Source organism: Accipiter gentilis, chromosome 5, assembly GCF_929443795.1.
Source record: "Accipiter gentilis chromosome 5, bAccGen1.1, whole genome shotgun sequence".
Lineage (NCBI taxonomy): Eukaryota > Metazoa > Chordata > Aves > Accipitriformes > Accipitridae > Astur > Astur gentilis.
The window spans coordinates 28,975,053-28,996,280 of NC_064884.1; the positions used below are offsets into that span (position 1 = coordinate 28,975,053).

General features: G+C 41.6%; 2 protein-coding genes across 4 annotated transcripts in view; one reads left to right on the top strand and one right to left on the bottom strand.

The window, feature by feature from the left end:
• Window positions 1–7,003, top strand: part of PEX3 (peroxisomal biogenesis factor 3) — a 21,330-nt gene extending 14,327 nt beyond the window's left edge. The window contains exons 5-12 of the mRNA XM_049801574.1: window positions 464–588; window positions 1,938–2,004; window positions 2,106–2,160; window positions 2,429–2,585; window positions 3,511–3,581; window positions 4,405–4,527; window positions 5,708–5,804; window positions 6,197–7,003. Of these exons, the coding sequence (XP_049657531.1) occupies window positions 464–588; window positions 1,938–2,004; window positions 2,106–2,160; window positions 2,429–2,585; window positions 3,511–3,581; window positions 4,405–4,527; window positions 5,708–5,804; window positions 6,197–6,280 (779 nt within the window). The 3' untranslated portion in view covers window positions 6,281–7,003. The remainder of the gene's footprint in view (window positions 1–463; window positions 589–1,937; window positions 2,005–2,105; window positions 2,161–2,428; window positions 2,586–3,510; window positions 3,582–4,404; window positions 4,528–5,707; window positions 5,805–6,196) is intronic.
• A 366-nt stretch (window positions 7,004–7,369) lies between these two features.
• On the bottom strand, window positions 7,370–19,707 carry FUCA2 (alpha-L-fucosidase 2). Of its 3 annotated transcripts, XM_049801573.1 has the most exons (8): window positions 19,450–19,546; window positions 19,042–19,156; window positions 15,248–15,435; window positions 13,344–13,683; window positions 12,524–12,734; window positions 10,971–11,161; window positions 9,623–9,731; window positions 7,370–8,302 (listed from the first exon to the last, which is right to left on the bottom strand). In XM_049801573.1, the coding sequence occupies exons 2-8, from the start codon at window positions 19,050–19,052 to the stop codon at window positions 8,162–8,164; spliced, it is 1,191 nt and encodes a 396-aa protein (XP_049657530.1). In that variant the 5' UTR covers window positions 19,053–19,156; window positions 19,450–19,546; the 3' UTR covers window positions 7,370–8,161. The 3 variants fall into 3 exon arrangements, with proteins under 3 accessions (XP_049657530.1, XP_049657528.1, XP_049657529.1); XM_049801571.1 differs by lacking the exon at window positions 19,042–19,156 and having other exon boundaries at window positions 19,450–19,707; XM_049801572.1 differs by lacking the exon at window positions 19,450–19,546 and having other exon boundaries at window positions 19,042–19,367.
• Window positions 19,708–21,228: the final 1,521 nt, after the last annotated feature.

Sequence of the window (21,228 nt, forward strand, 5' to 3'; positions counted from 1 at the left end):
GCTTATTTTCATGTTCGTTCTTTAGATAGTAGCTGCTCCTGCTTCAGGTAACTTTTTTCCCCAAGCTGCTGTTATGCCTTCTGTGTCTTAATTGCATGATGAGGGCTAACATACTACGTGTATTTCCTGGCCTAATGAAGAAAGACGATTTGACAGTACATCTGTTTTCCTTCTGGAGCAACTTTTATAATTTTTATTTTTTCCCAAAATAACTTGTGTAACGTGCAAAATGATATTAATATTGGACTTTAATTGGGACACTTCAGATGTAGCTCCAGCACATATTAGACTCATGACCATCTTGGGTATATGTTGTGAAAAAATGCATTATGACAACCAGTAAGAGAAATGTGACTGTGTATTTAAAAATCATCAGCACTTCTTGAGTCTTGGAGAGCACTCTCCCTCCTTGGCTCACCCTTATTTCTTTGACTTTGAAGTTATTTTGTTGTCTCTTTTCAAGGTTTCACAAGAAGCATTGTAGCTGTATATAGTACCTGTATGCTAGTAGTTCTTTTGCGAGTCCAGTTAAATATTATTGGCGGTTACATCTACCTAGATAATGCTGCACTCTGCAAAAACGGCACAGTAAGTTTCTTGTTTTGTTTCAAAGGTAGAACTTCCACATTCTTGGAAGTGAAAGAATTATTTCGTGAGAGATAAAAAGAGCATAGCTTAGGAGTATTAGAACAAAACCAAGAGCTCTTAGAAGAGTGGGAGATGTGGAAGCATTACTCGAAGTAAAATATATTGATGTGTTTTAATAGCCGCTAAATTTGGATGATGTGGTGATACTGTTGCTTAACAAAATACTAGCAGTATTGAAGAATACCCTTTATCTGCATTTGTACTGCTTAAAGGTTACTTCATATCTAAACACCAACATAAAATAATTTAATTTTTTGTGAAACTGTAATACTGTGTGAATAATCCAAGATATGTATGCAAATGTATATAAATGCTTAGGTCTTTCTAGCACATACATTAATTGCCCCTACATTTTCTTAGGATTAAAGAAGAAAAATGTTGTCTTTGAAATTTTGACTATTTGGTTGTAACTCCAAAAGGTCATCTACCTTAAATGTCTGTTGGTGGAGCCAAGTAAGGCAGAAGACTTGTTTTTTGTTTATATAGTGTATCTATCACTGCTCAATAAAAATATTAATCCCACAGTAAGCAAGTACCTATTGTACAGAATAAGATCTGCAAATTGTTGGATGGCTCATCTAAAAATAATGGATATAAACTTTGATTAGTTGTCATATGCCCCCCTGTGATAGCTCCTGCTGAAAGTTAAGGAACAGCATGTCACAGCAGGTCTAAGGAAAGCTTTCACTAGGGAGGCCAGGGTTGATGTGGAGGTTGTGCTTCATTTTGTGAAACCTGAAAAAGCTTTTTTAAAAGGGCAAGATAAGTTTGGGCTAGAAATGTGTTTTCTTTCTGTTATTTTTCCAATAGAGAAGTGGGTTGACAGGGCCAACTCTGAGGCACTCCACTGGAGCAAACTGGCATCCTGTCTCAGTTCCTGAAAGCTGCTTTTCTACCAGATGGCCTTTTGTTAGGGCTGAGCATAAATATCCTATTCCACTACATTTTATTTCGGGGGTGGTGTAGGGTCTAGTTTCACCTGCAATGCAGGGGTTTTTTTAAAAGACTTTCCTATATATGAATGAAATGTGAAAGATTTATCTGTGCCACTGAAGATGGAAGAGAGATCTGTATAGTATTGAAGAGTGCCAGAGGACTTATGAAATATCCATGGGTTGATGGCAGGAAGAGAGTCAGAAGCTACAGAGTTGGGTCAGAATGGGGGAATCCATCTGCTGCAGGGTATTAAAAAAATTAAGGAAATTGGTCGCAACAGGTTTGAAATTACTTTTGCATTGTTCTCTACTGTTGACACATCACAGAACTATTTATTATTTTTTTCCCCACAGACACCACTAGCTCCCCCTGAAGTTCAGCAGCAATATTTATCAAGTATTCAGCACCTTTTAGGAGATGGTATGATGCTTATTATAAGCTAACTAAACTTACAGAACGCTACTTTTTTTTCTAGACTTGAGCAAATCATTAGAATAATTTTGACACTTTTCTTGTTCTAGGACTGACTGAGTTAATAACTATTGTTAAACAAGCTGTGCATAAAGTTTTTGGAAGGTAAGAGTCTCTATTTCTTTGTGGTTAGCTTTTAATCTTTATTGTGATGACTGCTCCCAAAACAATGAATTTTACTAGAATTAAAAAAAAAAAAAGGAAGGTGTACTGACTTTTTCCAAAACAATGTTTTTATTCTAGCAGGCTATATCTGCCAGTACAAACTCGTATAGCAGACTGGGATCCTGTTACTTGTGAACATGCTACCGGTAGGAGAACAAAGCATCGTTATTAATTTTGCAACCACACTGTAGTCTCTTTTCCTTTCCAGTATTTCCCTTAAGCACACCCTATCTCTTCTGGAGCTGGAACAGAAAGTTAAAGATATCAGGGAAGTAGTGGAACATAAAGATTCAGATCAGATTGCATCTCACTCTCCCTTATGTCATTATCTGATGCCAGATGAAGAAAATCCCTTGGCTACCCAGGTACTTGTTTCAGTTTCTTTCATCTATCTTTTTTTATTCTGTGGGTTTTTTTGTTTGGGGAGAGAAGGGTATGTAACAGTCCTCTAGCTATACCATGGCATCTGTATCTTTTAATAAAAGGCAAGGCCCCTTCTGTCATACATCAAGTGTCCTTATACCTTTAATCAAGGCAAAGTAAAGTTGTACTTTCTTCAGATTTGATTGAAAGCAAGTGCCATCCTCAGAATGTCAGCTCTGAGCTCAGGAACACAGCCCAGTTACTGCTTTTAGCCTGTGACGTATGCTGTAACACAATGCAGCTTAACTCAGCCCTAAGCTAAATTGTATTACCTTGCACTTGTGTACCTGCAAAGATCATGGACAGCTGTAGCATCTTGGCTGATGCACAAGAAGGTGATGGTGTGCTGGAGTCCTTTGTCGCTTTGGGCTGGAAAATGAATAGGAGTCAAGGGAAAGGTGTATCTAATCTCAGTTGTAACATTAATTCCCTATTCTAAAGGTGTTTGTCTCCATCCACACCACAGGTTGGAGAAAACTCATGCTTAACTTGGTATTACAGTAGTATAATGAAGAAACTTAGGCTTCAGTGTGTGACTGCATGCACTTATCCCTTTAACTTAAGCTGATATGCAGGGTTTATTTCAGTTTTGGAGGTCAGAAGTAGAAAAAATACTTTGTTCAATTAGTCTGGTATTTCCTGCAAATACTGTTTTTAGTAAAAAAAAATATCCTACAGTGACCATTTAAAAGGGAAATTAGAACACAAATTATAAAGAATCTGATTTACGACAGTAAATCTTTTCTTTTAAATAGATTTGCCTTACACATCTTGACTTTAATTCCATGGTACAAAACTCTTCCATCTCTGTTGTTATGGTTGCCAATAGATTTCTTACTAAATAGTGTCTGTCTTTGCTTTTTCTAGGCCTGTGGACTCACAGAAAGAGACATTGCTACAATTAAATTACTTAATGAAACTAGAGATATGCTAGAAAGGTATAGAGAAATATTCTGTATTCCTATTAAACTCCTCGTCACAACTATTGTTTGTGTAAGACCATTTCTTTAATATAAAAAGCTGTCAACTTTCATTTGCAAAATGTGGCCACTCTGTTGCATTAAACTTTTATATTCACTAATTGTAGGCTGGGATTTCCAAAATTTGAGCGCTCTGAAACTTATAAGAAACAATCCTGCCTTAATGAGATGACAAGGATGTCCTTCCCAGTCACCCCGCCTTATCTCTTCCTCACTTTTCTGTAGTTATGCAGGAACAGAAGAGTACTTCTCTTCTGCTAAAGCAGGGTAAATTGAGAGTAGTTTTACTGGATTTACTTCCTTTGATAAAATGAACACCAGTTTTGGCTCATCAGAATGTATTTCTAATGCATGGTTTTGAGAGTGGTTGCATGCATCCTTTTACCAGAGAGCTACCAAAGTGAGGCATCTATAATAAACATTGAATATGAGGGAATTGAGCCAAATGCCAAACTATTCTTGCAATTTAGCTGCTAGAGATCTGGGGCATTTTAAGGATGAGGTAAGTCCCTTCTGTGTTATTAATAAGAAAGAGAAGTGAGGAATGCTTTAGATTTATCTGGGTTTTAGTAATCTTAGGGTAGAGTTTAGGTGGTTGCTTGGTTTGCTGTGGAGTTATTGGGGAGCTGGTCTTTCTTGAGATGGCTATACTAATGGCCTTTTATCTGGGTCATACATCTTCCCTTGTGGGAGGGACATCTGTAACACTGAATACTTGCAGGGTTTGTTAGTTTGGAAAAGTAAATCCCAGGAATTAAACTTTTTTTTTCCCCCCTCCCAGTCCAGACTTCAGTACAGTTTTGAGCACATGTTTAAATAGAGGATTCAGTCGACTACTGGACAATATGGCAGAGTTTTTTAGACCTACTGAAAAGGACCTCTCTCAGAATGGCTCTGTAAATAGGTAAATGTTTTCTTTTGTTCTGGTTCTCGTGTGAATAATGCTTTGGGAGCGCAGTGAATTCCAAAAAAGGCTATTCATTTTCCTGCCTACGTGAAGTTCTCATGCTGGAAATAATTCTGCTTCTTGCTCTTCAAGAATAAATGCAATCTCCTCACTTGTATTGCATGTTTCTTCCCACCCATGAAATAGCTGGAATTTACATGAGGTGTCTTTCCTACCATTACTTGCAGATCTAAAAGTAGCAATCAGAAGACCTACATCACGTACTTTTTGCCTGAACACTGTACAGGCAGACTGCCTTTCTGGCTAAGGAGGATTTACCCCATTGGTGGTGACTACTGAAAGATGTATTGCAGTACCTCCCCTATGAGGCCGTGAGAAGGATAGCATTTCCCTACAGTTAGCAGATAAGCTCTGTATGCCCCAGTCTCTAACTGTCAGTTACCGTAGTTCTCAAGGAAGGCAGGCATTACCATGATTCTCCAAATACATTTAGTCAAAGCACCTTAGGGAGCTTTAGGTTCCTTGCTGCTGTGCTGAAAAAAAGATCCTAACATTGAGGATCTTCTACCTCTTCATAGAAGGCTGTTTAAAAATAGCTTTTATTCTGAAGTTAACTTTGGTTTTAAACAGGGCCGTGAGAGTGTTACAAATCCAAAAGCTGTGTTCAAATCCTTGAAATGTGATTTCTAAAATACTAAAAATTAAAACCTCAAACATCCAAAAACCCAGTTATTATTCATTTTAATAATTGATGGCACTCAGAGTAATGTTTTTATTTAAATATACACTATTTACATATTTAAAATGTCCCAAAGGCTGTAGTTTGGCTGTCTGTCCTAAGCCAGGTTTAGAGTTTGAAATAGTGCTAACAACTGTTTACATACGCACACACACACGTAAATACTCTGCCTAAACCATATTTCTCTTGCATGAGAAGCAAGTGTGAAACTGTGTATAATAGGAACACCAACTGAATTTGCTTTGGTACTTCTCTATATTAAATGAAAAGCTTGGGGGGGGGGGGGGGGCAGGGGATACCAACTTTATCTGTACATTTTAGTTTGCAGTCTTTCAACTCTTACTTCTGAAGTAGTAATTTTCAGAACTGTAATATCACAGTTTAGTGGCTTTACTAATGTCAGAGCAGGTCTAGGTCAATATTTTTGTTCTTTTCTAGTCTTTCCAGTGTCAGTCTTCCTTTAGCCAAGATAATTCCAATAATAAATGGACAGATCCATTCAGTATGCAGTGAAACACCCAGTCACTTTGTTCAGGTAAGAATCTTGCTTATTTAAAATATCCCAAGTAAAATTTTGAAATTAATGTTGTGTATTTCTTCTTAATAACGTAATTCATTCTGTTTAATTTTAGTGGCTTTTAAAAAAAAGTAGAAACAATTGGCATAACTTAAAACTTTTTCTACATTTCTATCTTCCAATAATATGCTCTTTTTCTAGAAACTCTTCCCTCTGCTAAACTGTGCAGAAGCACAAAATATCTCTTAACTTGGTGCTGCTTGCAATTCTGCTCCTAAAGCAAGAAATTTGAGTTACATCTCTGTGGGAATGCCAGGTGCTTTTCTCATGATGAATTGCATACTGCAGCAAAACCAGAATAGTGGTGGATGTGTTTGATTAAGCACATTTATTCTTTAAATTTCTTCCAGGACCTGTTGATGATGGAACAAGTGAAAGATTTTGCTGCTAATGTTTATGAAGCTTTTAGTACCCCTCAGCAACTAGAGAAATGAACTGCACAGTTATAGGAATAGATCCTGTATTTATAACAAATCCCTTGTGACTACTGATGAGACTTGGGTTAATTTTATAATGGTGTAGGAGTGGTAGACCAGCAGAAAGAACATCCTGAAAAAAGTGGGAGTGAGCCCATATTTGTTCTAATAGAATTCTGTTTCAAACACCCATTAAAAATATTCTTGTTGAAAGAATCATTGTATGTAAAGACTTTTCTATTAAAGTAGTTAAACTCTTCCATAATTAATTTGATTATTTTTATTGCATCTGAAAGGCATCTGGTGGCAGTATTACAACAAGTTACTAAAAAAACCCATTTGTTTGCTTGGGCTGTGTAAGTTTTGGAAAAAAACTAATGATAGTGATCTAAGAATAGCAGAGAGTAGCAGAATGAAGCAAGGCTTCTGTCTTCTTCTCCCAGATTTTTCTTTTTATAAAGGAAAACTTTTTTCCTTAACTTTACAAATGTGATTCCAAAGAGTTTCTCATTCTTCAGAAAACCTTTGCCCACTGATGCACGTTCCTCTTGAACAAGCTAGGGGGGGGGGGGGGGTGCTCTCTGTTACTTAATACTAAAGGAATGTGGATTTTTAGAAGCTCTCTTGTTTATGCTGTTCAAACAGCTACACTGTACACATTAACTTGTAAATATTTTATCTTAATTTGTATTAATTTTGAGCCCAATGGTCTGTATTGTAATAAAATATTTTAATGTAAAATTTGTGTGTGTATTAACATTACTAGCAGGGAAGACAAGAATAACTTCATTTGGCCCATTACTTAACACCTTGACATAGTTGAAAGAATAAATTTAAACTTGTACAGTAATAGTTTTGCACTTATTAACATGACTCAGGAAAAATAAACCCTTGCTCTCTACACTGAAACACTTCATGCTTTTTGTTGTCCTATACCCCCCCCCAATCTTTGCAACCTCCACAGTGCAGATCTGTCCATACAAATCCTAACACATGATGAGTTTGGGAATTTTTCAAGTTGGGTGCAGTCTAGCCTCTGCTTAAAATGTTGTGTCTCTGCCAAACCTGAGGAACCCTAGCAACTCCTGTTTATTTCTCTTTTTAAAAAAAAAAAGTAACTGAAGTATATGTTTTGTTTAATAGTTCACAGAAGGCAACCTAGTAACTGTGTAAAAATGGCTGTAAACAAGAATCAGCTTTAAGCATGTAGAATTATACAAAACAGCAAAAAACCCCTTTCCTACTTTACTTGCATCCCAGTAATAGGACTACTCAAGAGTAAGAACATGTAAAATTAATGATTTTCATGATGAGAAATGAAGATGTACATATATGCATTTCCTCCATACATTTGTGAAATATTCCTCACCCTTCTAGATCCAGTACCCTACTCAGCTGAAACTATCAGCTGCCAGTTGTTGCACACAACTGGAAGTTTATTCTTTTCTCTAAAACTCAGTTTTTACTGTACAGTTTTGTGGAAGAGATTTCTTCTATTAAGACACACAAGTGACTGACTTACATGCACTTGAATGCTGGCTTGAGCTAGCTTTGTTCTTTCTCATGGCTTTAAAAACCTAGTGCCTGTTTCCCCTGCCCCCACCCCACCTTCTTCAAGAAACTTGGCAAGAAACTGACTAAAAAAATAAAAGTAGAGAGCTCAAGGTAGATGCTCAGTTTTTCACACAAGTTCAAAGAAAAAAATTGTATGCAGAGACTCAACTATCTAGTGCTAGATTTCATGTGAGGTTCATTCCATCCTTTAATTACAGCCCACCTTTCATAAAAAGTGAAGTTATTGATGTTTCTCAGTCAAGCAAGTACCAGTTAGAAACCAGTGATGAGACACTGGCAAAAGAGCAGCATTACCTACTACCCAAGGCTCCAGCAGTGTATGGCTCAGTTTATGTCAATCAGCTGTAAAGTCCAGCCCCACTGACATGGTAATTGCTTAGGAGTTAATTGAGGTAGAGCTATAACAATTCCCTTTTCTCCTAGGGCAACCCATTTCAGCAGTTCCTTGTAGCCAACCAGCTTCACCTGAGATGGAAACATACACTGTAATTAGAACAGTGTCTTTTCAAAGTGCATATAATTGCATTATTGACAAAGAAATGTTGATTCATAGCTATACCTTACTATCCAATTACCCTCTAAATGCCACTTACCAACCAAATGAATTATAATTATTAAAGGTAATTAATAGAAAAATACTTGCAAAGTAGATAATGTAAGTAATAAAAGTTAGTGATGTTGGGTCTTGAGAAGTACTTGGGGCTGTAAGAGCTACAAAAACACTTCTCAGAAGTATTTGGGATGGGATTTGGGTCAAAGCAGGGATCTGGGTGCCACAGTACGCAGCTTTGTATCGCCTATTTCCCAAATGCCCATTTCCCATGGTGGAACTTGTGGTCTTGAATGAGCATCACTGTTTCTTACAGAGTGCAGCCAGAGATACCTCAAACAGCTGACCTGAAGAACCCCTCCACTAACAACACACATATAGGTTTCATGGTGAGACTCTTACACCAGCTGGTGAAATGCTGAAAATAGTGGAGCAGCTGAAGACCAGTCTCTACTGCTGAGGAACATTACTGTCTTATACACATATAGTCTAGATGCCTCCCCAAAATTCAAGATGAAAATTCAAGATGCATCTACATAATTTCTGAAATTACTCTTTCTTCCTTATCACAGAGCTGTCTTGGCACTAAATAGATTATTTTCATGTGGAACTAGACCAGAAGAGGCAGTCCAGAAACACCCTTAATGCATTTCAGCAGCTAATGGACAGCCAATGCATGAGACCAGAACAGAGCTAAGCCAAAGTGAATCCCCACCTTGAATGCAGAGTGTTGATACCAAGTCCTGAGCACCAGCTGTTCTCTATAAATCTGCTTCCACTGGGTTACACTACTTGCTAGTGTACATGTGGCATCAGTGTCCTCAGTTTCTGACACACTGACACCCATCTAGGGTCGCACTAACTTAATATTTAGCCTCCATGGGCAATGAAAACCTCTGTGTGCTTTCCCTTTGTGCAAGGCTTTGACTTGAAACTACTGCACCATTACAGCAATTAGAATATCACCGAAGTCATGAGCAAAGCTATTTATAAAGAAAGGTCATGCTGAGTTAGAGTCTACACAGGAAACGGGAGGGGCAGCACAGTTTTCTTCCCTGCTACTTGGCCTCTTTTTATGATCACGCCAGAAACTAAAACAAACATGATGGAACATGACAAATCCTAGAGGTGTTTTCCTTCAGAGTGTGTTAATTTCTTGCACTGTATGTTAAAAACCTCCCTGTTCTAAAGGGGAAGAGGGCAAGTGGGGGTGTGGGGGCTGTATTGTCTTTTACCTGTGTTTCTCCAAGCTTAGCCTGTGGCTCACCAAGTTCCAGAGTCCCAGAGACTGGCCAGTTAAGGAAGATAGCATTGACTTGGCCTTCTTTAGGACTGAAAGTATACCTGGTTGGAAATGGGGAACAGAAATGCATGTCAGTTTTTCCTTGTAAATTTTCTGAAGTAATATACGGAGTGCTTTCAAGACTGGAAAAATGGATTTGAAAAGTTGGCATTAATTACTTTCACACACATAACCATCTTTTCAGACAATTTATACCCTTTAATAAAGTACTGTTCCTTGAAAATATGTTCCAACAAACTACAGGTAATAGAGACTATTAAAGAACTGAATTCAGAGGTAAACATCTGTAGTAACTTTAGCAAGCATATAATAACTCACTGCTGCTCAACCATATAGGAAGGAGGTACTTGCAGGGCAGGGGGAATCATTAACAGACAATTGTGGGTTATATTCAGAAAAATACAGTAATTCACATCCATACACAACATCCATTCCACTAAAAAAGATTTAACAAGAGTACACGCAACAATAAAGCTTCCACCTTGCATAGCTAGTTTTTTAAAAATTTAATTTCAGCAGACATTATCTACAGTATATCTCTGGAAATCTTGTGGCATACACTTGAAACATTCCTCCATCCTTCCTTCATTTAGTTACAATTTTTTATTGCTCTTGGAAGTGGTTTTACTAAACAGTCAACAGTTCAGCATTTCAAGACTGAAGCCAGATAGCCAAATCTTACTGGGAGCAAGAGTAAAAAGGCCCATTGAGGCAGAGAAGAGGGTCAAGACCAAAACCCTGATGGATCATTAAGGCATTACAGCAGCTATGAGGCATGAAGGCAGAGGAGAATCCAGAGACTGACAATTTAGTGACCAAACAATTGTTATCTTCCCATGCATTTTTACCTTAAAAAGAAATGCAGAATATGCTAGACTGATTTCTAGTTTCTTTCTCTCCCCTCTTTCTCTCTAAACAGTGACATCAAGTATTCCTTTGTACAGATAAACACTACATAGCAGTTTTATAATTCTGGTTTTTATTTTCTCTATAGTTTCTGTTGCCAGCTACGCTAAGAAGCACAAGATCACCAAGGAAAGGCTTAACACCTTCCCTTCAGCCTCAGCATCATCCCAAAACTACCGTCTCTGACACCCATCGTCTACCTACAGTTTTATATGCTCTTTTATGTGCAGTTACTTAAACTGACAAAAGGGTTAATTTCACAGCACACAAACTAAGCTGGTGATTTCTGTAGCATCAAGTCATAAAGAATTTCAAAGTTTCACATACACTGCTGCTGCTTTACACAGTCTTATGTTTTGATTCAGTAGCCTTACCACACTTCTGGTGTGACCGTGTCATTCTGTGCTCTCCATGGTTTCGTTCCATAGATGGCTTCTCCATTGACTTTCAGCCAGGCACCCATCTGCCTCAGGCGTTCCTCAAATATAACAGCGATGCGACCATCATGAGTGGGCCCAATATTCATCAGGAGATTTCCTCCACAAGACACTGTTTCTACAAGTTGCTGAAATGTTTTTAAACATATGCACAGAGCACATGGTTACGGCTAATGAAATCATACCTTTGAAGTACTTTCTGAAGTCTGCTGTACCGCTTCAGAACAATGAACTGAACAAGTCACATTACTACTGCCTGTTGAGACTTTGGGGGTCATCCCAACAGTCAACACAAAATTTAAGCTCCCATAAAACAAAGCTCCATTGTCAATTTTTATGGCAGAAAACATCCCAAAATACAATTTTGCACCAATGTGTCTGACTGAATCTACATTAGAATCAAATCCCACAACTTCTTAATGTTTTGACTTCTGTAGGAATTTCGTAAGTGTTTTACCGATAGGACAGATAGATTTCTCTACACAAGAGGAGAATAAGGCTAACAGATGCCACTTCATTTTTACTGAAGCTGAGAGAAGCAACTTCCTCCTCCTTCCTCAGTTTGATGCTCTCCCTATTTTAGAGAGACATCTGTAAAACATGAGGAAGCCTTCTAGAGTCCCATAAATATTTGTGTTCACATCCACACTGCCCTCCAGAGATCATGGACTGAGATGCACAAGTCTGAGGAACAGACAGCTGGAGACACGCTACTGAGTGAATTTAAACCTGCCTCTGAAAAGAGGTTACTTCAATTTGAAATTATCTTTTGCAAGGACAGTACTAGCAACAGATCTGGATTAAGCAACAATAACAATGTTTCCCTCACTAGCTGAATTTTGCAATTAAATGCATTTATCTGAAAGATTGATTCAGTTTTCCTAAGCTTCAAATCTTTTATTAATACCTTAGACTAGCAAAGAGAATCAACATCCTATTAACACCAGCTATGTGCATCTACTAGTGTTTATCTGTATGTCTGTAATACGTGTGTTGGGTTTTTTTCTTTAAATGAAGTAGGATAAAAGGAAAGTTTCTCACTACAAGGTAAAAAGACAATTAAGAATTATAAACTGTTTCTAACTAGACGGGAAAAGATGTAGCCTTCAATAAGGAGTTCCTAAATAGGAACAGTGAAGCTGCAACTGTTTGCTTCTCATCAACTTAAAGGTGCAGTTACTAGAAAAACTTAGTAGAAAAGGTAATTAAGAGACTATCCAGATCAGTCCTTGGCCAGTTACTCACAGGGGAAACAGCTTCCAAGAAACTGAACTTTTACTGGGTAGTTTTTTCTTTCAGTCATTTCTATAAAATAAATAAGAATTACATGGATATTCCATCCTGCCAGTGTTAGGCTACAAATGAACAAAATTATTATTTCATCAGTTAATAATTTTTTTATAAAAATAGATACATAATTGAAATGTTATATAGCATAATATCAGGAGGGAGAATCAGAAGTTGCAGGCAACTCCTTTGTCCCTCTGTACCTTCACCAAGTCCTCGATTGTGAGGTAATCGTCAAGCTGTGCGTTCCTCCTGTAACCCCATGACCTCTTGTCAATAGTCATACAGTTCTCCCACTTGTGAGGCAGGAGGTGGCCGGGGTTATACCGGTCACTACAAGTGTAGAATCCACCATGTGTACAGATGCTGCCAACTCCCCAGCGGTCATTGGTCACAACTGTGTCCCGGACTGGACTGGAAACAGAGAAATTTTATTATTTTTATTCTATAAAATGCACTCACAGCCAGTGAGTCAGTGCCAGTGAGCCAGCCTTCTCACATGCACACCCCTCTCAGAAACTAACATTTAGGATGACTTCTGTACTATTAATTTATAATAACTAGATCAGGAACCCTATTCTCATCCTTTGCTAGTAAAAGGTCCAGATTGGCATTTCTTAGGGAAATACACTTGACTTTCACAGGAGGTCTGCCAGAAATCAGCCTGCACTTCGCATTCACAACCAGATATTCATTCTGATATGACAACAATGCACCCATATTCTCAAATTATCCTGCTATCCTGTTTGTCTGCACACAATGCTTAGAGAAGAATATGATTAGGTAAAAAAGCAAATACCATTTTAACTAATTAATTTGCAAATGTGGTTAAAAAATATGAAGAAGTCTATCAAGGCTTGCTTTAGAAGAAGTTGTAGGGAAGACCTGGATTTCAGGAAAATTAATATTTAGTTAAGTCCTCATGAAAAGAGGTAATAGGTTCCACATAATATATAGAAAATGAGACAAACAAGACACAGAGCAGAATTTCAGATAAGGAGCTAAACCAGCATCATTATGTACCTGTCATTATACAGCCAAGCCAAGAAACCAGTGCTGTTCCAGTAAGTATCTGGTGCATTTCCATTCCCATCAGACCAAATTATTTCTGGTTGGTACTTGGTCACAATTTCATAGAGTTCTGGTAAGGATTTACTAGTTGGAAACTTTCTTGTCTTAAAGACATTGGTGGCATCCTCAAGGAAAAGAGGATTAAACCATTCAAACAGGGAATGATATAACCCAAAATGCAAGTCAGTCTTGTTTCTAACAGACATTGCTAGTTCAGCCACAAGATCTCGTTTCGGTCCCACATCAACAGCATTCCAGTTCCAAGAATATTTGGACCCCCACAAAGTAAAGCCTGAAAAGAGAAAAATCGAAGGATAAGAAAGGGAAGCAGAAGAGGAGAAGTTATAGTTCCTCTTTCTGGAAAGTAGTTTGCAAGTGTGTTGGTTTTTTTTTTTTGGTTTTTTTTTTTTTTTTTTTTTTGTTTTTTTTTTACACATACACATATGCATTTGTATTTTCCAGTTCTGTACTGCTTAGGATAATTACTCCTTCTCCTTAATAATTCACTCCATTCATATGTCCCCATTAAATTAACCAAAAATACAGCAACTTCCAAGGCATCTACATTTTCACTGAATGTATTACATGTGAACTGTGAATACACATTCAACAACTGGAAGATAAAATGCTCTCAGTTGCAGAATGCACAAGCTATATTTTGCATTCAAAGACTGTTCTCCTCCTTTCTGTTTACATCTTCTGCAAATGTCCACTTTTCATTTGACTTGACATTTGTAACACCTCAGTCAACTACTCAGTACATGTATACAAGCAGAGTGCAAAAACTCCTGTAACAGCTTTTAAAGTATCAGTGTTAAATATCACGAGGGATTTAACATTTCAGACATCCAGCAATCCAGCACAAGCACTTACAAGTACTACTGCACTGCAGAAGACCACTGCCAGAGGAGCTCCACTCTCACCTTCAAACTGCTTTACACTCATTGCCTAATAAATCTTGTTTTGTGAACTGGAAACATGCAATTGTATTGACTAGACAAACAAGCTAAAAACTCATGCCCAAGGCTACAGGACAGACTAAATGAATCATGGTTCTTTTTGAAGCCACTGGGAATTACGCCACGAACATCATCAAGATCAAGATTTTACATGTGTCAGAGCTGAGATTTAAATTCACAAGTTACAAGCTGCCAGTCTTGAACCCACATCTCCCCAAAGACCAAGAACGTTTGCTAGATGTACTGTCACATTGCATCTTAGTATTTTATACTTTCTTTGCTACCGTATTTCCTTCCAACCACTTTACTTTTCCTGCAAAACATCTTACAATTACAGCACCAAAAATCAATTGTGCCTGTAAAGTTACAAACCTGGTTCAAGGTTTTGGCTTCTATGCACTGCATCAGAAGAACTATACCCTGTGCACATTTCAAACTCTGAAGCTGACTCCTGGAACATGCTCCTAAATTCCTTGGAGAAACCTATGGAGCTCATTAACTGCCTGTACACAGGACCCCTCCATATGTTAAACAGCGCAGAATTCACTTTTGTGGTTCCTTGAGCAATGAATGTATTGCACAACAATAAAAAATAAACTATGGCTACTGCAGGAAGCTCAGCTGCCCCCACCGGTTCAGGCTGTCTTACCTACAGCAGAAGAACAATGGCACAATCTGCTTTTCCTCCTATGCAGGCTTCACGGCCATAGCTTTTGTGTAAGAGTCAGAAAAATGCATGCACATTTTTTGGGTGGTTTGCTTCCTCTTTGGCTGGGTTGGGGCAGTTAAGCCTGCCTGGCTTTCTCTAACTCCCTTTGCAGGCAGAAAAGTCACCTGGATTTTTCTTCTGTTGAAAGAAATGCAACATCTGCTAACATTCACAAACCTTCCACTTACCTTCATGATGTTTTGAAGTTAAGACAACATATTTTGCACCTGAAGCCTTCAGAGTATCTGCCCACTGGTTGGGATCAAAGAATTCTGCTGTAAACAGTGGCCCAAAATCTTCATAACTGAACCCAGGTGGGTAATTTGCCTCCATGAATTTCACATAGGGCGCTCTCTTTTCCTTCTGCCAGTACCACCTACAAAATATAGAGCAAAACATGCCTGCTGGTGTATTTTTAGACAAATAAAGAGAATTGAAATCATCAGCTCCTATTTGAGCTCACACTGAGAGGCACATGCACTGGAGGTACACAACACTGGCAATAAGACAAAACTGCTTCAGAACAGATTAATTATCAAAGATTTCCTTTTCTTTTTGCCCATCCTCTACATCCTTCAAGCACTCCACTTCTGAAAGGTCCCAGGATTTCATTTGGAGCAACGAAACAAAGCAGCTATGCTTTGAGACTGGAAAAATGGCAGTCTTGTTCAGTACCCAAATCCTAAAACTGTACTAGAGAGCACAGGCAGATGGTCCAGGTAAGCAGCTGTTGTGGTTTAAGCCCAGCCAGCAACAAAGCACAACAGGGTTGCTTGCTCACTCTTCTCTGCCCCTGGCCCGGGTGGGATAAGGAGGAGAAAATATAAAGAAACGTCCATGCGTCGAGACAAGGACAGGATGGGATCACTCACCACTTATGGTCACGGGCAAAAGACAGACTCAACTTGGGGAAAAAACACAATCACTTTTATTTACTACCAATTAAATCAAAACAAGGATAATGAGAAGTAGAACCAAATCTTAAAACACCCTCTCCCCACCCCTCCATCCTTCCTGGCTCAACTCCACTCCCAATTTTCTCTGTTTCCTCCCCCCAGCAGCACAGGGGGACAGGGAACGGGGGTTGCAGTCAGTTCATCACGCATTTGTCTCTGCTGCTCCTTCCTCCTCAGGGGGAGGACTCCTCACTCTTCCCCTGTTCCAGCATGCGGTCCCTCCCACAGGAGACAGTTCTCCACGAACTTCTCCGCCATGGGTCCTTTCCACGGGCTGCAGATCTTCAGGCACAGGCTGCTCCAGCACAGGTTTTCCCACAGAGTCACAGCCATCTTCAAGGGCATCTGCATGCTCTGACATGGAGTCCTCCACGGGCTGCAGGTGGTCATCTGCTCCACCATTCACCTCCACGGGCTGCAGGGGAGTCACCTCCTCCCCCTCCTTCTTCACTGACCTCAGTGTGTGCAGAGGGGTTCCTCTCACATTCCAATCCCACTACTCACTGCCAGTTCCCCTTCTTCAATCTGTTCTCCCAGAGGCGCTACCACTGTCACTGAGGGGCTTGGCCTTGGCCAGAGGTGGGTCTGCCTTGGATCTGGGGAAGTTTCTAACAGCTTCTCACAGGAGCCACCCCTGTAGCCCCTCCCCCACTACCAAAACCCCACTACGCAAACCCAAAACCACAGCTCAGGTGGCACAAGGAATGCACTTTTTCTGTACTAACATGACTCGCCCTCCTCAAGTCTCACACATCAGCAATCTCTGCTCTGCCCCCCACACTGCAGCTCCTGCAACCCACAAACATGCGGGCCAGCAGCTGGTCCAGAGTCTTCTACACCAAATGCAGCTGAGTAACCTGATGTGCGAGTGGATGCCCATGGTCCCAGAGGAGGAGAGAGCTGTGACTGCAGTGCACTGCAGCCGCTGCATATTGTGAGGCTCTGAAGCAAAGGCACCCTACTAGATAGAAGGCATGTCCTCCAACAACATGCCTCTGCAAGAACCCCACACAATTACAAATGCACATCCATCACAGGCTCTAACACGCAGGCACACAACTACCTACCTACCAGCACACAGAGATTTAGGAACCAGAAGGAAAAAATAAGCTGTTAATCTCTTTTTGCATCCCACCTAGCAAGGACAGAGACAGTTTCTATCCTGTGCTTCCCCATAACAGTGACCAGTATTGTCACCATTCCAAGTGGTCTAGTCCACAGCAAGGCTTGGAGCTTCTCTGTGGTCCAAGGGTGGTCTCTCACCCTCATCATGGTCAGAAATCATAAGTCACCAACAGACCACTATTTATTTTCAACCTGCTCTATCCCTCCCCCTCCCAGCAACAAAAGAGGAGCTCCAGAAACAGCATCCAACAGTCCTTACTGCATAAACAGCCTTATTGCTGGAGACCTTCTAACAAAAACATATGTTGTGACTGCTAATACTTACAGAGAAAAAGGTCTGAAAGCATTCACCTTTCTACGAATAAAGCCAAGCAGAAAAAATGCTGTTGGCAAATTTAGACATCAACGAAACAAACTGAAAGTGAAGGAATAAAACAGGCCAGAATCTGAATGTTTGAAATGCATTTCTCTCTCCTGTCCTGAACTGGACTCTGACATCAGTTCTGCAAGACCACAGTAACCATATGGCTATTGCTGTAACCTTCCCAGACTTCAGCATAAACAAACATGATCTCTAGCAGCCAACAGGGAAAAAAAATCTAGAAGAAAGAGGCTGAGACAGCCTTCCTCACTGGAAGAGTCTGTGAAAAAAAGAAAAAAACCCACACTCTGATTTTAGAGTACGTAATTGCATAAAAAAAACAGGTAACATCCTTGCTTCTCTCCTTCCGTCACATGGTTTGCTAACATGAGCACTTCTACTCCGACATGATTAGATTCTAGAAACATCCTGACAAAGGCTGTGCAGCTCCAAGGGAAGAACGATGGGCTGGGTGATATCAGAGTTTATGAACTTCCATTTGAAGCTGCTAACACAGGACCTCAATCACCTCACTGCACATGCTGCCAGAAGGCCCTGAAGCAGGTCTACACCCACACGTGCCTAAGGATGGGAGGCTTCAGGATATAAAAAACAACTTCATCAACTATATTAGATGTTTTGGGGTCTTTTTAGAACAACAACAAAAAATGAACACTTGATCCTGAGTCTGTGCACCACCATCAGAGCACAGCACTCAGAGTAAGGCTTGAGCCCAAAGCTAGCTTCCCCTCCACACAGGTAAAGTAATTTATTAGTAAACAGAGTCCACTTAAAAAACTGCTGAAACCCTTGAACATAACTCTGAAAAGAGCAGACCAAATATTGTCAGAAAACAATGGTTTGTTTACATCAATGTTGGTTTGTTTTAAGAATATTACATTTAAGGTTTACCATAGCTCTGCCCCAGAGCTATCGTTATCTTCATATTGTAAGTGATGTAACTCACAGGAAAGTCATACAGGAAATAATTGGTAGAGCACAGAAAGAAGATAGTAAAAAATGCTTACAGCCAAAGGGCCTGAACCAGTGAACACTCACAAACTAAAGGTTTTATTCAGCCTTCGAATTAAAATTATTTGAAGGATCAGAGCTCTAAGCTCTTTTATGCAGAAAGTACTCTTTAATAAAAATAGTAACAAAAAAAAGAAGAAAACCATCAACTGCACAAAACACACACAGGAAAACTGCAGGCAGTTTGCCAAGCAAGGGCAGTGATGGAGGGAGCGATGGACTCCTGTGCTCCTCACACAAGTGCCACAGCACTCCGGAGGGCAGCAGCTGTGCAAGGCTTCTCCGGGGGCTGGGAGATCCCCAACCCGTCCCCACAAGTCCTGGAGAGAGCCCCTTCATCGCGGCCCTGGTGAGGTAGGTCTCCCTCTGCCACTCAACCAACCACCTCTTTCACCAACGCTGTGGAAAGTGTACCTTTCAGCTCTACAAGTCCGCTGCTGAATTTGATTAACGTTAGCCGACACATTCAGGAGTTTTAGGGCTAGGCAGACAGAAACTCAAGACATACCAGAAACACATGAAACTCTGCTTCCTTCATAAACGGCGCCACAGAGTCCGTGGTCTCACTGACTGGCCTCAGGTGGAAATAAACCTCTTCCCACACACCTCAGCTCCAGGGCCATCTGCAGGCGGGCTTTAAACCTAAGCATCACTTTAAGGGGGGGACACCAAACCAAGCCCCACCTGCCCGAAGAGCCGCTCTCCAAGCAAACCCCTCAGATCGCTGGTACGACCCATCCGCAGCAGCTATTTCGGTGCGACCCTCCCAGCTGCCGCACGGCGGCCGCACCCTGGGGCGCCGGGACCCGAGGGGGCTGCGGGGCGCCGCCGCCGGGGAGGCCCGCGGGCCGGGGCCGGGCCTGGCCGGGCAGGCCGCTGTGGCCGGCTGGGCGGGGGCCAGGGCCGGGGAGCTCACCAGAACCACTCGCTGCCGAAGCTGGGCACCGAGAACACGCCCCAGTGGATGAAGACGCCAAACTTCGCCTCGTCAAACCAGGCGGGCAGCGGCCGGGCGTCCAGCGAGCCCCAGGTGGGCTCGTAGCGGGGCCGCCCGGCGCCACCCGGCGCCGGCAGGAGCCCGGGCAGCCCCAGCAGCAGCAGCAGCGCGGCGGGGCCGGGCGGGCCCGACATGGCGGCGGCGGGTCGAGGGAAGGCGGCTCCTCAGAGCGGGGGTCGCGGCGCTGCGCGGCCGCGCCGGGGCAGGCCGCTGGCCGGGGGGTGGGGGGGGGGCACAGGCGGGGCGGGCTCGAACTCTCCCCGCCCGTTCCGCCAGAGCCCGCCGCCCTCCGGCCAAAATGTAGCCTGCCCCCGCCGCCGGCCGGTGAAGGGCTCCGGGTCCGCCCCTCCCGAGGCTCATCCCCGCCGTGTCCCGGCTGAGGCGGCAGCGTCGCGTCCTTCCCCTCGTCTGTGTGGAGAAGCGCGCCAGCCGTTGGGGGTCTCCTCCCTGTCGGTGCCGTTTTATCTGGCTGCTCGGCCACGACTTGTCACTTGGATTTTAAGGATCTTAAGAACATGAAGTAACTGACTTCTGCCTCGGCCAACATCCCGCTGTGCTTCTCCCGCCTCCTTTGCCCCAGGCCCTGCTGGCTTGGCCCAGCGTGGCCCAGTACTGCACTCCTCATGCTGGCAACACTGGCCGTCTCCCTCAGGGCTTGCCTGAAAGCTGCCTGCGGGGGTCTGCTGTATCCGCAGCCTGATCCAGGTCCGAGTCTTGGATCTGCAGCCAGGGTCTGCTTCAGAGCTGGCCTCAGTGGCCTGCTGGCTTTGCTCTTCCCGCCTGCTTCCAACACAGGTTCAGCTCCCTTTCCCCTTCCCTTTCCCCTTCCCGAGAAGGACAGGGTCTGTATTCATTGTTCTGCAGCTCCTTCCAGCCGATGGATACGTGATGGCTTCCAGGGTAGGGATGTGCCCCAAAGCCTGTCAGGGAATTATTTCTTTGACCATTAGAGTAGCTTCAGAGGAAGCCTGTGCTGAAGCTGCCTTGATTCAGTAGATGACACTTGGCATTTGTGCTGCGGATCATGAGTGCCAGGCACGTACTTTAAAAAAAAGTGCATCTTCCAGCATATTTGTTGCCCGGGCTGGTGGTTCTCCAGTCTTTCCTGATGCTTGAATTACATATTTTTGCTTCAGACCCTAGCGGCCATGGGACGGCCTTTGTGAAATAATTTGGTTTAATCAGCAAATCCTGACTTCCCAAAATCATCACCACGAATGGAAATTTCTTTGGCAATCTCATCAGAACAGTTAAAAATGAATGAGCAGGCAGCTGAATTAATCTCTTTCCACCTGGGAAGGATGTATACTTTACTGCTGTTCTATGGAAACAGAGCTTCAGTTTCTGGAGCCATTAACCACAGCTGTTACATTTCATCCAAAAATATTTAAAGGGCTGTGGAAACAGGAAGTACATAATTTTTTAATATTTTCATATATATACCTTGATGAGTGTATTAAGTTACAGGCTGATGTAAAACATTGTGTCTTCCATGGTATCATTCTTTCCTTCTGACTGTTCACATCACTCTGATTTACTAAAGTACTTTGATACCACAATAGGACCCTCTTCATATCTTTTTTACAGTCAATGTTGACCTACTTTCTCTATGTCTTCTTTTACCTTCACCCCTTTAGATGTCACTTTGCTTCTCAAAAGGAATCCTTAAACACCTTTGACCTTTTGTTATGGTATCTT

What these genes read in the sequence shown, in the direction of transcription:
- FUCA2 (XM_049801571.1), bottom strand. Translation starts at nt 19,664, where the DNA reads ATGTCGGGCCCGCCCGGCCCCGCCGCGCTGCTGCTGCTGCTGGGGCTG. An exon ending in AACTTCAAAACATCATGAAG is followed by an intron (nt 13,684 to 15,247) that starts GTAAGTGGAAGG and finishes TTCTCTTTTCAG; the next exon opens with GCTTTACTTTGTGGGGGTCC. An exon ending in CAATCGAGGACTTGGTGAAG is followed by an intron (nt 11,162 to 12,523) that starts GTACAGAGGGAC and finishes AAAACATTTCAG; the next exon opens with CAACTTGTAGAAACAGTGTC.